The 12830-nt window shown below is 36.7% G+C and overlaps 1 protein-coding gene across 2 annotated transcripts in view; it reads right to left on the reverse strand.

Moving 5' to 3' along the window:
* Positions 1–12076, reverse strand: part of fdft1 (farnesyl-diphosphate farnesyltransferase 1) — a 34923-nt gene extending 22847 nt beyond the window's left edge. Inside the window, exons 1-2 of one of the 2 annotated variants that reach the window (NM_001202525.1) lie at positions 11978–12076; positions 815–912 (exon numbers count right to left, since the gene is read on the reverse strand). In NM_001202525.1, coding sequence (NP_001189454.1) covers positions 815–912; positions 11978–12076 — 197 coding nt within the window. Of the gene's footprint in view, positions 1–814; positions 1250–11977 lie in introns of those variants that run through there. The other variant, XR_015517993.1, reaches the window with a different exon arrangement.
* Between the last annotated feature and the right edge of the window lie 754 nt (positions 12077–12830).

Consider the following 12830-nt stretch of genomic DNA (forward strand, 5'->3'; position numbering starts at 1 on the left):
ACTCGTTCAGTGACAACTTGTGACAGGCTCCTTATATTGTTTACCACGAATATTCGGTCTGAAATGACATTCAGGTATTAGCAGTATTTAATTAACTGTCAACAATGTTGTACTTTGATAGTCATTTGCTGCTAATATGATTTCACTATATAATGTGCAAATATCACTTTGGTCTTCTGAAATTATATAAAGGAGAAAGTCAGAATGTGTAAATATAAAACCAGCTTTACCTTAATCATGCATCACTGATTACACTGATCACAAATGACTTTACAACTTTAGGACTTTGCACAACTTTAAAGACTTTCTAAACTTCTTAAAAACCAAAAGCGTGTGTTAAGGGCATGCATGTACTCCTGCATTATTGATGTAAAGCTAGTTTTATATTTACACATTCTGACTTTCTCCTTAATATAACTTTCGAAAAGGGATGTTTGCAAGTTCTAAATAGTGAAATCACATTAGCAGCCAATGGTTATCAAAGTACAACACTGTATACAGTCAAATAAATAGTGCTAATGTTGTTGTCAAGTCAAAGTTGCATGCGATTTCAGACCAAATCTTAAAAGTAGCATGGTAAACAATACAAGTTAGAGACCATGCTGCAAGTTGTCACTGAACGAATGTGTGCACATATAAAACCAACTTAACCTCAATAGGAAATTTGTTTTAAAGACATTCTGAACTTGCATGTGTTCCTCAAGGTCATGCATGTATTCCTGCACTCAGTAAAGCACATGTTTATCGGCGGAAAACGCGCAGCTGTTGCCCGGGCTCAGGCGCGCCTCTCCCGGCTGCACAGCGCAGCTCTTACCGCAGCTCCCCATCCAGGGCCTGGATCACCGCCGCGAAACTCCGGCTCGTCTGGTTCAGATAGGCGTAGCAGGTCCTCAGGGTGTCGCTCATGGAGTCCTGGCAGGAGAAACACACATTAGCTGGGTGTCTCAGAGCCCGAAGAGGGTGTGGAGCCCGAGCTGCCAACCGGGCCTCCAGCGCGCCGCTCCGCCCGGGACAGAGCACCGAACGCGGGGAGCGCAGCCACAGAGACCGCTTCAGCACGGAGAACGACACCGCGCTCTTCCCGCACACTCCAGCCATCAACAAACCAGCTCCTGCAGCCTTTGCACTTCTTTACAACTAATCCGTGCTATTGTTTACATGCAGAACTTTATTTTAAACGCGTCTGTCGGGCACTGAGGGGAAGTTATAAGCGCGTGCACCCGCCACAGCTGCGCGCTCCCGCACCACTGATATGTAAACAGAATAGCAGCACTTCAGCATTATTACTGGCTGCGATCTGACTCTCCTCCCCGGTTTTTATACTGGAAAACTCCAGCGTGCTCTTCTGTGAAACACTCAACAAGTCAAGTCTGGACACACCTCCAGCTGCAGGCCTGTTTTGCACATTACTTCATCAAAACCGTGTTGGAAAATGTAAAGACAGAGGCGCCCCTAGAAATTTTTCGTAGGGTTGCCAGATGAGGCCACACATCTTGGGATGGCACACAAAAAAATAAGGAATTCAGTGTAATATTTTTGGTTTTGGTAAATGGGATAGTGTGGTTTTAATTCATTTAATAACTCCTAAAACATTGCAATTTATTCCTTGAAATAATTCAGCAAGTACATGTGCAAATATAAGTCAACATTTAGTTTAAAACACTTTTCAGTTCAGTTAAATTTCACATACTTTTATTGTACAGCATACAGTACATGCCATGTCTAAAATTAAAGATTGATAAATTAATAAAACAGACAAATGAACAAACGGCATTACTACATACAAACACACTCCATATACAGACTCATTTCTCATAATATCATTTATCCATATTCCCTTTTGAGCCACAATATTATTATTACTACAGCTTTTTCTATTAATGTACCTTTTTGCAAAATACATGCACAAAATCACTGAGATTTCTGGCCCTTGTAAGTCAACAAGCAAAAATAGAGGTGCTAAATAAGATAAATACTTAAAAGTTGATTTTAAAATGCATTTATTTATTTGTTTATTTTGCATTTGTAATTTTTAATCTAATGAAACACAATTTTTAATTTCAAAAACAATATATTTTTTAATAAAAAATGTACAATCTTGTGAATTATGTTATTAGAAGTTTACCTGTATTTTCATTTGTTTAAAGATGTGTAGTATTCAAAAGCAAACGTTCTGTAGAAAAGCGAAAACATTAAGCAATGCAAACCGAACTGACCTAATTCTGGGCCTTGTTAAGTAACGTTAACACATTTAGTATTGAACTTGAAGGGTCAACATAGTATATAGAATAGTATGACATATAGTTGATGTCAAAATTATTCACCCCCTTTTGAATTTTCTCCTTTTTAAATATTTCCCAAATGATGTTGAACAGATTCAGGAAATTTTCACAGTATGTCTGATAATATTTTTTCTTCTGGAGAAAGTCTTATTTGTTTTATTTCGGCTGAAATAAAAGCAGTTTTTAATTTTTAAACACCATTTTAAGGTCAATATTATTAGCCCCTTTAAGCTATTTTTTCCAATAGTCTACAAAACAAACCATCATTATACAATAACTTGCCTAATTCCCCTAACCTGCCTAGTTACCCTAATTACCCTAGTGAAGCCTTTAAATGTCACTTTAAGCTGTATAGAAGTGTCTTGAAGAATATCTAGTCTAATATTATTTACTGTCATCATGACAAAGAGAAAATTAATCAGTTATTAGAGATGAGTTATTAAAACTATTATGATTAGAAATGTGTTGAAGAAATCTGCTCTCTGTTAAACAGAAATTGGAGAAAAAATAAACAGGGGGGCTAATAATTCAGGGGGGCTAATAATTCTGACTTCAACTTTATATACCCATTGCTGTCTGTTAAAGGTGTGAGCGTGCTGTCTACAACTATCGAGGAAAGTGACTTCGGTGACGCCAATCAATCTACAATAATTTAGTGGCTGCATTTTATTTATTTATTTTTATTTACTTAAATATTGTGAATTTACGTAAGTATTAAGGGTGTCACGATCCTCCAAATCCTCGATTCGATTACATTTTCGATTCTAAAGGCACGATTCGATTCGATTTTCGATTATGAATAATTAATTAATTAATGACCAATTAATTATTTGTAGCCTACTGTTTAACCTACCTGACCTGCATGGTCTTTGTTTTACCCATAAACAAATCATACAGTAAATGAATAAAGGTAAGATACACACATAATTACCACCTGTCAATCACTTTTTCTGCGGGACTCGTGAATAGGCAGTGATCTGTGTCGTTATAATGGCGTCGGTAAAAAAGACGCACAACCAACAGGAACCAGCCAACAGTATCTGAGGTGTTCACTAAAATGACTGAGTACAAGTGTGAAAGTGAAAGATTGAAGCAGTCCTCTGACTGCCTGGACCTGCTGTCTCGAGCGCATGGTTGTGTGTGCGTCTGTGTCTGTGTGGTCACGTGATGTGCATTTTCAGAGGTAGAGAGGAAGGAGGGCTGCTCAGAAATGCTACACGCCACTGTGGATGTCAAATCGTTGTTGTTCTAAAATGCCATTTAAAAACAAAGACAGTGTAAACAGGGCCTGACTGTGAACTTTTCGCGAGCGAATTTGCAGCAGGTGCGGGGCGGAGGATCGCGATGCCAGTGTTGTCTATCGGACGAACCGTACGTAATACGTACATAGCAGAGCTTGCAAAACTGTGTTTTTTTTGTCGACAACACAAACGTTGTCAACATAACTCACTGGAAATCCAAAATGCTTCCACACCGGCGACTTCATTGAAAGAGGAGAGGGTTTAAGCTCTGTCGACGGGTCTCCTGCTTCTGCAGTTTACTTCTGCAGTGTTTTTTTCCCGCTTGGCAAGCCAAGCTGACGTGACATGGGGGCGTGGCAGCATCGACGATTCTATTGTTTGATTCGATAATCGAAATTGAGCATAAATTTTGATCGATTTCGATTTGACACCCCTAGTAAGTATATTTAAAATAATAATATCAACAGCAAAATCATATTGGGGTGGCCACAGAGATTGCAAGAGTTTACACAAGGGAGGCCGTGGAGGTGCCCCTGTGTAAAGCCTGATTTATACTTCTGCGTCAAGTGACCGGCGTAACCCACGGCGCATGCAACGCACGCAGCTGTGCATTTATACTTCTGCTGTCTCTGTTGGTCTGCATTAACACTTCTGAAACGCTAGTTGGCAGTGAGGTGTAAATGTTCCTCTGTGTCGAGTTTCTTCGCTGCTGTTTTGCTTTTCCTGAACACTTCCGGGATGTCCAAGTGGCTCAAACTCGCTCATTTTGAGGCAGGAACTGGCGGACGTGCAACAAGTTTAACTATGAGGTAAACACAAAACAAAACTTTCCATCCGCAGCTCCTTCATGGGACTCCACACTTGTAAACAATCGCTCCATCAGGCTCGCGGCATTCACGCGGCTCTCAGTCCCGCCCAGACTCGTCAGCGCTACCAAGCCGACCAATCACTGAGCTTGCGCTACGCGTCGTGTAGTTACAATTTTTGAGAGGTGCACGTCAGCGACGCCGACGGCCACGGCAAAGGGCTATGCGTCAACGCCGTAGCATACGCCGGCGTTTGACGCAGAAGTATAAATCAGCCTTAAAGGCCTGGATCAAAACTTCTTTTCACGTGCACAATGACTGAACACAGGCACAGTGTTTTTTATTCTCAACAAGTGGACCTTGTTGACATTTATTCACTTCGTTTTGAAGTCATTCATCTTCTTGTCGGCTTAGTCCCTTTAATAATCCAGGGTCGCCACAGCGGAATGAACCGCCAACTTTTCCAGCAAGTTTTTACGCAGCGGATGCCCTTCCAGCCACAACCCATCTCTGGGAACTCGTTTTGATGTAAATACTCTATTTAAGAGACATTTTAAAGATATAGTTCATCCAAAAAATTAAAATTTACTCACTATTTACTCAGCCTCAAGTGAGCTTGACTTTCTTACTTCTGTTGAACACAATAGAAGATATTTTGAAAAAAACTGGACAGTAATTATTGACTTTATTTCGTACTATGGAAGTCTATGGTTACAGGTTTCCAGCTTTCTTCAAAATATCTGTTTCATTTTTATTTTAAATTTTGGACACCCGGGGTTTGATCTTCGTACCTCGCTTAAGATGATTTGGCAGATCCTGAATCTGTTCATCTTGATAACTGATCTCTCGCTAATTTGGTTCTTCAAACAAGTTCGAGAATCAGATTAAAATGTCTGGATGAACTGATCTGGGATCGCTGCGTGTCTTGTGAAGGACAGATCTATCCATCCTCGATATTATGATCAGCAATGCAACGATTGGCTGACGGCAGCGTAATGACATCATCTGATTAATATTCAATTATCCATGTGAGCAAAATTACATCAAATTCGCAGTAAACTGTTTGTTAAATATGACACGCAATAACTCTCCACATTTGTTGTGAGCTGCAGGCTTTACACTTTCATGTGTCAAGAGTATTCATCATGTATTTCCATGCATATCAATGGATTTAGTTCTACATTTAGACAAGTTTTTTTTTTTAATCATAGTAGCCTATAGGCCTACTCAAGGTTTTTTTAATCAGCGCATTTTTTTTAGGAGCTTTGATGTGGAGGCTGAAGTATGAGCAGGAGCGCTATCCTGCTGGAGAATTGTCCCTCTCCTGTGGTTTGTAATGTAATGGGCAGCACAAATGTCTTGATACCTCAGGCTGTTGATGTTGATCATCCACTGCAGATCTCTCGCACGGCCCAATTCTGATTGTAACCGAGAGGAGGAGTTTAAAATTAAACCCCGCCCCCTACTCAATATTCAGTTTCAGTCAGAAATGTGACATTACAGAAATAAACGTCTACAGTAACTTCTAGTTAATAAGGACGTCAAAGGGAGTTTCAACCCAAAATATTCCTCAGTATGTTTCCTCTTCTGTTCAACAGAACAAAGAAACTCAAACAGGTTTTGGAACAAGTCAAGGATGTATTTTCATTTTCAGATTTATTTTAAGGTTAGACAATCATTTAGTAACGTTTGGTAACGTTTTGGGTAATCTATCTATCGTGTTAGTCTATCCATCCATCCATCCATCTAAATATATATGCCTGTCCATCCATCCATCCATCCATCCATTCATCCATTCATCCATCTATCCATCCGTCTATCTATCTATCTATCTATCTATCTATCTATCTATCTATCTATCTATCTGTCTATCTATCTGTCTATCTGTCTATCTATCTATCTATCTATCTATCTATCTATCTATCTATCTATCTATCTATCTATCTATCTATCTATCCATCCTTCTGTCTGTCTGTCTATCCATGTCTATTCATCTATCTATCCATTTATCTGTCCATCCATCCGTCTGTCCATCTGTCTATCCATCTATCTATCAACCTTTCCCTATCTATCTATCTATCTATCTATCTATCTATCTATCTATCTATCTATCTATCTATCTATCTATCTATCTATCTATCTATCTATCTATCTATCTATCTATCTATCTATCTATCTATCTATCTATCTATCTATCTGTCTGTCTGTCCATGTCTATTCATTTATCTGTCCATCCATATGTCAGTCTGTCCATCGATCTGTTCATCCATGTCCATCCATTCATCCGTCTATCTATCTTTCCGTCCGTCTGTCTGTCTGTCCGTCCTTCCTTCCATCCATCCATCTGTCTGTTCATCTGTCTATCCATCTATCTATCAATATGTCCCTATCTATCTATCCATCCATCCATCCATCCATCCATCCATCCATCCATCCATCCATCCATCCATCCATCCATCCATCCATCCATCCATCTATCTGTCTATCTTTCTGTCAGTCCGTCCGTTCATCCATCCTTCTGTCTGTCTAACCATATGTCTATCCATCCATTTATCTGTCTGTCCATTTATCCTTCTGTCTGTCTATCCATATCTCCGTACATTTATTCTATCCATTGTTTTTTTTAATCTAAATTTGATCTGATGAGGCCTTACAAACTTACAAACTAGCCCCGCCTCCCCAGTAGTTGCTGTTTTGCTATTGGCGGGAGCGACACAAAGCTGAACTGAAAATAAACATGGGCGGAGTCGAGACGACAATAACAGCCAATCAGAGTCAGAATATCTGCTGAGGTGGTCTCTAAATCATAATGTTAGTCTGAATTAAAATTAATTAGATCAGAAAATACATATTTTACCTAATTACTGTAACACCATTAAATAAATAAATGATTAAAAAACCTACATCTTTTCCATGTAAAGTGAGATTTTGTCCTATAACCATTAGAGACAGGATGCAAAATTTCTATTTTAAAAACTATTCATATTTTCCCTTTTTGATTTTACGTCGCAGCAAAACAACAGCATAAACTAAAATGACAATGATCATCCTCAGGTACTGATTATGGGCTTTATTCAGTGTTAAATGCTACTAATGTGAGTTCCAATACCATTTTACATGACATTTATTGCCATACTACTGAACGCAGCAGCAGATACAGATGGCATTCAGTGCAAACCAACAACATCAGTCACTCGGTAGCCTATTAATTATGTTAAAAAGGTTTAATAAGTATTAATTAGAGCAATCTACAACTTCGTTGGCAGTGCAGTGGCTGGTATTTAAATGTTTCCGTCAAGTCTTGTCGCATGTTGTTAGTGTGTATTTGTGGATTAGCTGTCAAACACACGTAGTCAGATCATCATCTCCCCCTGTCTGACCCTCCAGTCCTCCAAGCTCATTATCTAAGTGGAATCCTCGAGTCTCCTTTCGGGGAAAACTAACCTTCCCTTCAAATCCAGGATTAAATCAAATCCACTGGATGCTGACACTGTGCTTTTGCCCATGCATTATGGAACAAATATGTGGAATATTATGCAGCTGTGACTCATGCAACTCCAGAGTCATTGTTTTATTTTATTAGCATTAATAATCTAATAATTAATTAATGCATTAATGCACATAGGCATCAATATTATTTCACGATATTGCGATTACTGCTCTAAAATCTGTTCTTTTTAAATGTCTGGGAGAAAAACAAAAACTTTCGCCCATTTGAACACATTAAACTTTATTTTTTGAAAGATTTCTAATATTTTGGAGCATTAAACATGTCAGGCCAAATAATGAAAATGAATCATTGACTTCTGCTGGCTTCATTAGTTTCCAAAACAATTTCTTTACAATTTAAAAAGGCTTCTTTGGATATCACTACTGTCTTAAAAAATAAAATAACGTAAATAAAAAATCTTACACACACCTTAGGCACGATATTACCTGAATTTTTGGCGGCTTTAAAATCTTGACTTTTCCAAACCGCGGTATACCTTGAAAACGGTTATCATCCCATGCCTAGGCACATGCAGAACAGACTGCAGCACAGTGTAGCCTATTATAAGGCAGTGCAAAATGACATTATATATCATATAGACAAATATAAGTCTATCGTTTCATATTATGCTCAATTGTGTATTTCGTGGTGTCACAAAAAGCATTGTTTACAGTAATAATTTTTTTCCATCAAATTTTTTTTTTTTCAAACACAGAAAAACATGCCGCAGACAATCAGCATATAGCAAAGTGCGTAGATATACATGCATAACCCAGTGTACAAGTTGTTAAGTATAGTATTAATAGCTCCAGCAATAACAACAATATTGTCAGTAAAAAGAAAAAACTGAGGAGTAATGACAAAGACATAATAAAGCAAATGATATATATATATATATATATATATATATATATATATATATATATATATATATATATATATATATATATATATAGGGGTGTCAAAAATAATCGTTTTTTCGGTGCACTGCGATGCAGACGCGGACAATTCGGTATCGGTTCAGTAATAATCATAACAGGTTGTTACTGACGTCATTTACCTCATATGCGCTCTGTCGCGAGGGAGGCGATCGCGAGTATTTACAGCGCTCTAACTACTTAAAACTCATAAACTGTGCACAATTTCACTGTGTGTGTTTGCTGGATCAGTCTTTCACTGACATATACAACAATAGCCCCTATTTCACTGAGATCGAGAGAATGAAAGTAGCCTACACCATTTCTTTCTCTCTCTCTCTTTCTCTGTCTGTCTCTCTCTCTCTCTCTCTCTCTCTTTCTCACACACACACAGTGGCCCATTTGACCTGCTGGCGTGGCTTTTCTTCTCTTCTCGGCTGTTTTACAGCGTTACTTTTGCATCCAGAAACGAGCGTGTGTCTGCAGAGTTTTCTCCACCGTGTCTATCATACATCAGCTGTGAGATCGCCGCTGCCGCTTATCAGCATCACTCATCTGTGAAGAGCGCAGCGCGCAAGAGCCAATCGCAACCGTTTTTTTTTTGAGGGTGTGACCAATCAAAGGGGTGTAAGAGAACTAGACAAGGATCAGAAAGTGAGCTGGATGTTTATATTTGTTTATATTATTTGCTAAATGCTCGTTTTGTTTAAAGGTACAGTTTATATTTCTGACTGTTTGTATTAAATGACAAAATTGTATTACAAATAGTATATAAATATAAATATATTCATACATTTTAATACAAGAATTGCTGCTGTGAAGAAAATATAAAACTGTGTATGGAAAGCACCGTGATGCACCGAAATATCGAATTGAACCGAATCAATGGCATGATAATCGTAACCGAACCGTGAGACTAGTGTAGGTTCACACCTCTAATATATATATATATATATATATATATATATATATATATATATATATATATATATATATATAAATAAAATATACACACACAAACACACACACACATAAAAAATAATTTCCAAACCAAAAAAGGCAATAAGCCAAATCTGTATTTAGGGTTAAGTAAGGTTAAAATTAAGGTAATTAAAAAAAATAAATAGAAGAATGGTGATAGACACATAGAGATAGGTATTTAAAGCTGTGCTGTTTACAGTAATATTTTTATAATATGAGTGCAATATCACATCAGGATGACATGAATAACTGCAATAATAGCACGTTGCGATCTTGAAAACACAATGTTTACATTTTGCATTTTATTTAGCAATACTTTTTTAGTTTCTTCGTTGGATCTGTAATCTAGGCATGGGATGATAACCGTTTTTTAAATTATACCGCGGTTTGGAAAAGTCAGGGTTTTAAAACCGCCAACATTTTCTGTAGTACCGCTCCTAAGGTATGTGTAAGATTTTTTATTTACATTTTATGTTTGTTTTTTAAGACAGCAGTATCTCCAGCAGATAAGATATCCAAAGATGCCGCTTTAAACTGTAAAGAAATCTGTGTTTTAGAAACAAACGAAGACAGCAGAGGTCAGTGATTCCTTTGAATTATGTAGCCTGCCATGTTTACAGCTCCAAAATATTAGAAATCTTTCCAAAAAAATGTAATATATTGTGTTTAAAGGGGAAAAAGTTGTAGTTTTTTTACCCAGACATTTAAAAAGAATATATTTTGGAGCTGTGAGCACAATACTGTGATATTTTTATCCAAGGTTAACATACCGTTAGAATTTTATACCAGATTTTATACTGTAATCATTAGCTTTTGAAAAGTGTTTAAATTTTACTAATATTTTTTATTTTATTTCCACATTAATATTAATTTGAATGAATTCTACATTTATGATAACACAAATAGTTGACTGCTATGTCATCATAAATTGTGGAAATAACCCATTGAAGGTTTTAAGAAAACGCACAATATGACATAAGTGAAGTCAACTTTCACTATTTTTTCACTGTTCACTTTTATTCTAAATCTTGAACCTTATTCTTGAGAGAAAAAAAATGACCAACGAAAATGTCCGAACTCCGAAGCACCAAAAGCAGCCTATTAAAGTTACTTTAAATACCAATTAGGCTGTGTATAAAAATCCTAAATCAAACAAAAAGTTCTCAGGGGTAGCTTAAATAATGTGTCGATGCTCTTTGTACAAGGGATTTATAAGATTAAACATCAAAATCAGTCCAAGGCACAAAATGTGGGGAAAAAAGCCTTTATTGACATGGGTGTTCATTAAAACTGCGGCTACATCAGGCTACCCTTATGAAAATGTGTAGGTGCAGTTTAAAGAAATAGCCAAGTCAGTAAAGGCTTTATATTATTTTTTTTCCACATTTTTCGAGTGCCTCAGACTGACTTTTGATGTTTATACTAATTAGGCTGAATTTATGAATTATGAATTTTCAAGAGAGGCTAGAAGAAAATCATGAAGCTCTTTTTTATATTTATTATAAATCTTTAGGAAATATTTCTGATACATCAAAAATGAAGGAAACAGGCTAATCCAGCTAAAAAATAGTGCTTAAAATGCCACTTACTGGAGTATTTAAACATCATAATTATATAGAAAATGAGGTGAATAACTGCAAGAAAGTCCACGTTTTGAGAAAAAAAGAACCAACCCTTTCACCAGGCTGGATACGGGCCTGATATATGATACATGATACAAAATATACTAAATAAAATCATTTAAAGCACAGAGGAAAACACAAGAACAAAAATAAAACATATACTTAATAAAAACAAACATTATTACTGTTATGATTTAATAAGGTGTCAATAAGGAAAGTAATATTAATGCTGAGTAACCTAATTAACCGGGTTAATTAACATTTAAATGTCATTTTAAGCTGAATACTAGTGTCTTGGATATCTAGTCTACTATAATGTGCTGTCATCATGTCAAAGAGAAAATAAATCAGTTATTAGAAATGAGTTATTAAAACTATTATGTGTATAGATAGATAGATAGATAGATAGATAGATAGATAGATAGATAGATAGATAGATAGATAGATAGATAGATAGATAGATAGATAGATAGATAGATAGATAGATAGATAGATAGATAGAGTATGTACAGTTATGACAAACACGTTATATAAATATAATATATAAACTCCTGCTTGACTGGCATTATCAGGATATGACATGATTTACATCGTGAACTTGCTGTAATAGCAGTAAATGCTGAAAATGTATCGCTTACATAATCCAGTTTGGGCATGACAGCTCGACATCCTCCCAGTTTGTATCTGAAGAGGTTTATAATCTCCTCCGGGTGTCCGAGAGACTTGACGATGTCCATCTCTGCTGAAGATCTTCTCTACAAGTGACAAACTGTAGTTACAAATGCGTCTCCATTCAAACCCGCGCATATCCAGAAGCGCATCGCCTCAATCCCGCACTCACACGATCGACCCACGCCGCTCATTGGCTGTGGCGTCATGGGCTTAGAGAGCGTAGAGCAATCAGCGGCGAGAGCGACTGGCGTGGTGGCCCGCCCTGTAACCAGTAGAACGCGCGCTGAGTGGTGAGAGGCTGCTGATTGGTTGGATCAGCGTTGACGTCAGCAGCATTAGGAACAACTTGGGGTGTATAAATACAAGCAGAATCACCTGAGGTGATTATTAGATGTAAAATCTCTCTGTGGTGCTCTTTACTGGACTTTTATAAGCTAATTTAATTTTCCAAGCACCTTTAATATTTTGATTTTATTGCAATTTATTTAAAAACTGGTATTTTTTTATTCTTGAGATTATGTTTGGCTACTTTATTTCTCAACTTTGAGATGATAGCATGTAATATTGTAAGTATGTGCCATTTTGTTTGTATGTTCAGCTTGATACAATAATAAAAAATCTCTCTTAAATGCATGTTATTACATTATGTGATACATTTCTATATATTATATATTATATAATATATATATATATATATATATATATATATATATATATATTCAGAAATGTAAGTATAAAAGCGAATCTCGCTTCATGGTGGTAAAATAGAGATTATAATGTACATGAGTGTGATGTCAGTCTAAAAAGAGAATAGCGATT

This window comes from Danio rerio, chromosome 20, assembly GCF_052040795.2.
Source record: "Danio rerio strain M-AB ecotype USA chromosome 20, GRCz13ab, whole genome shotgun sequence".
Classification (NCBI taxonomy): domain Eukaryota; kingdom Metazoa; phylum Chordata; class Actinopteri; order Cypriniformes; family Danionidae; genus Danio; species Danio rerio.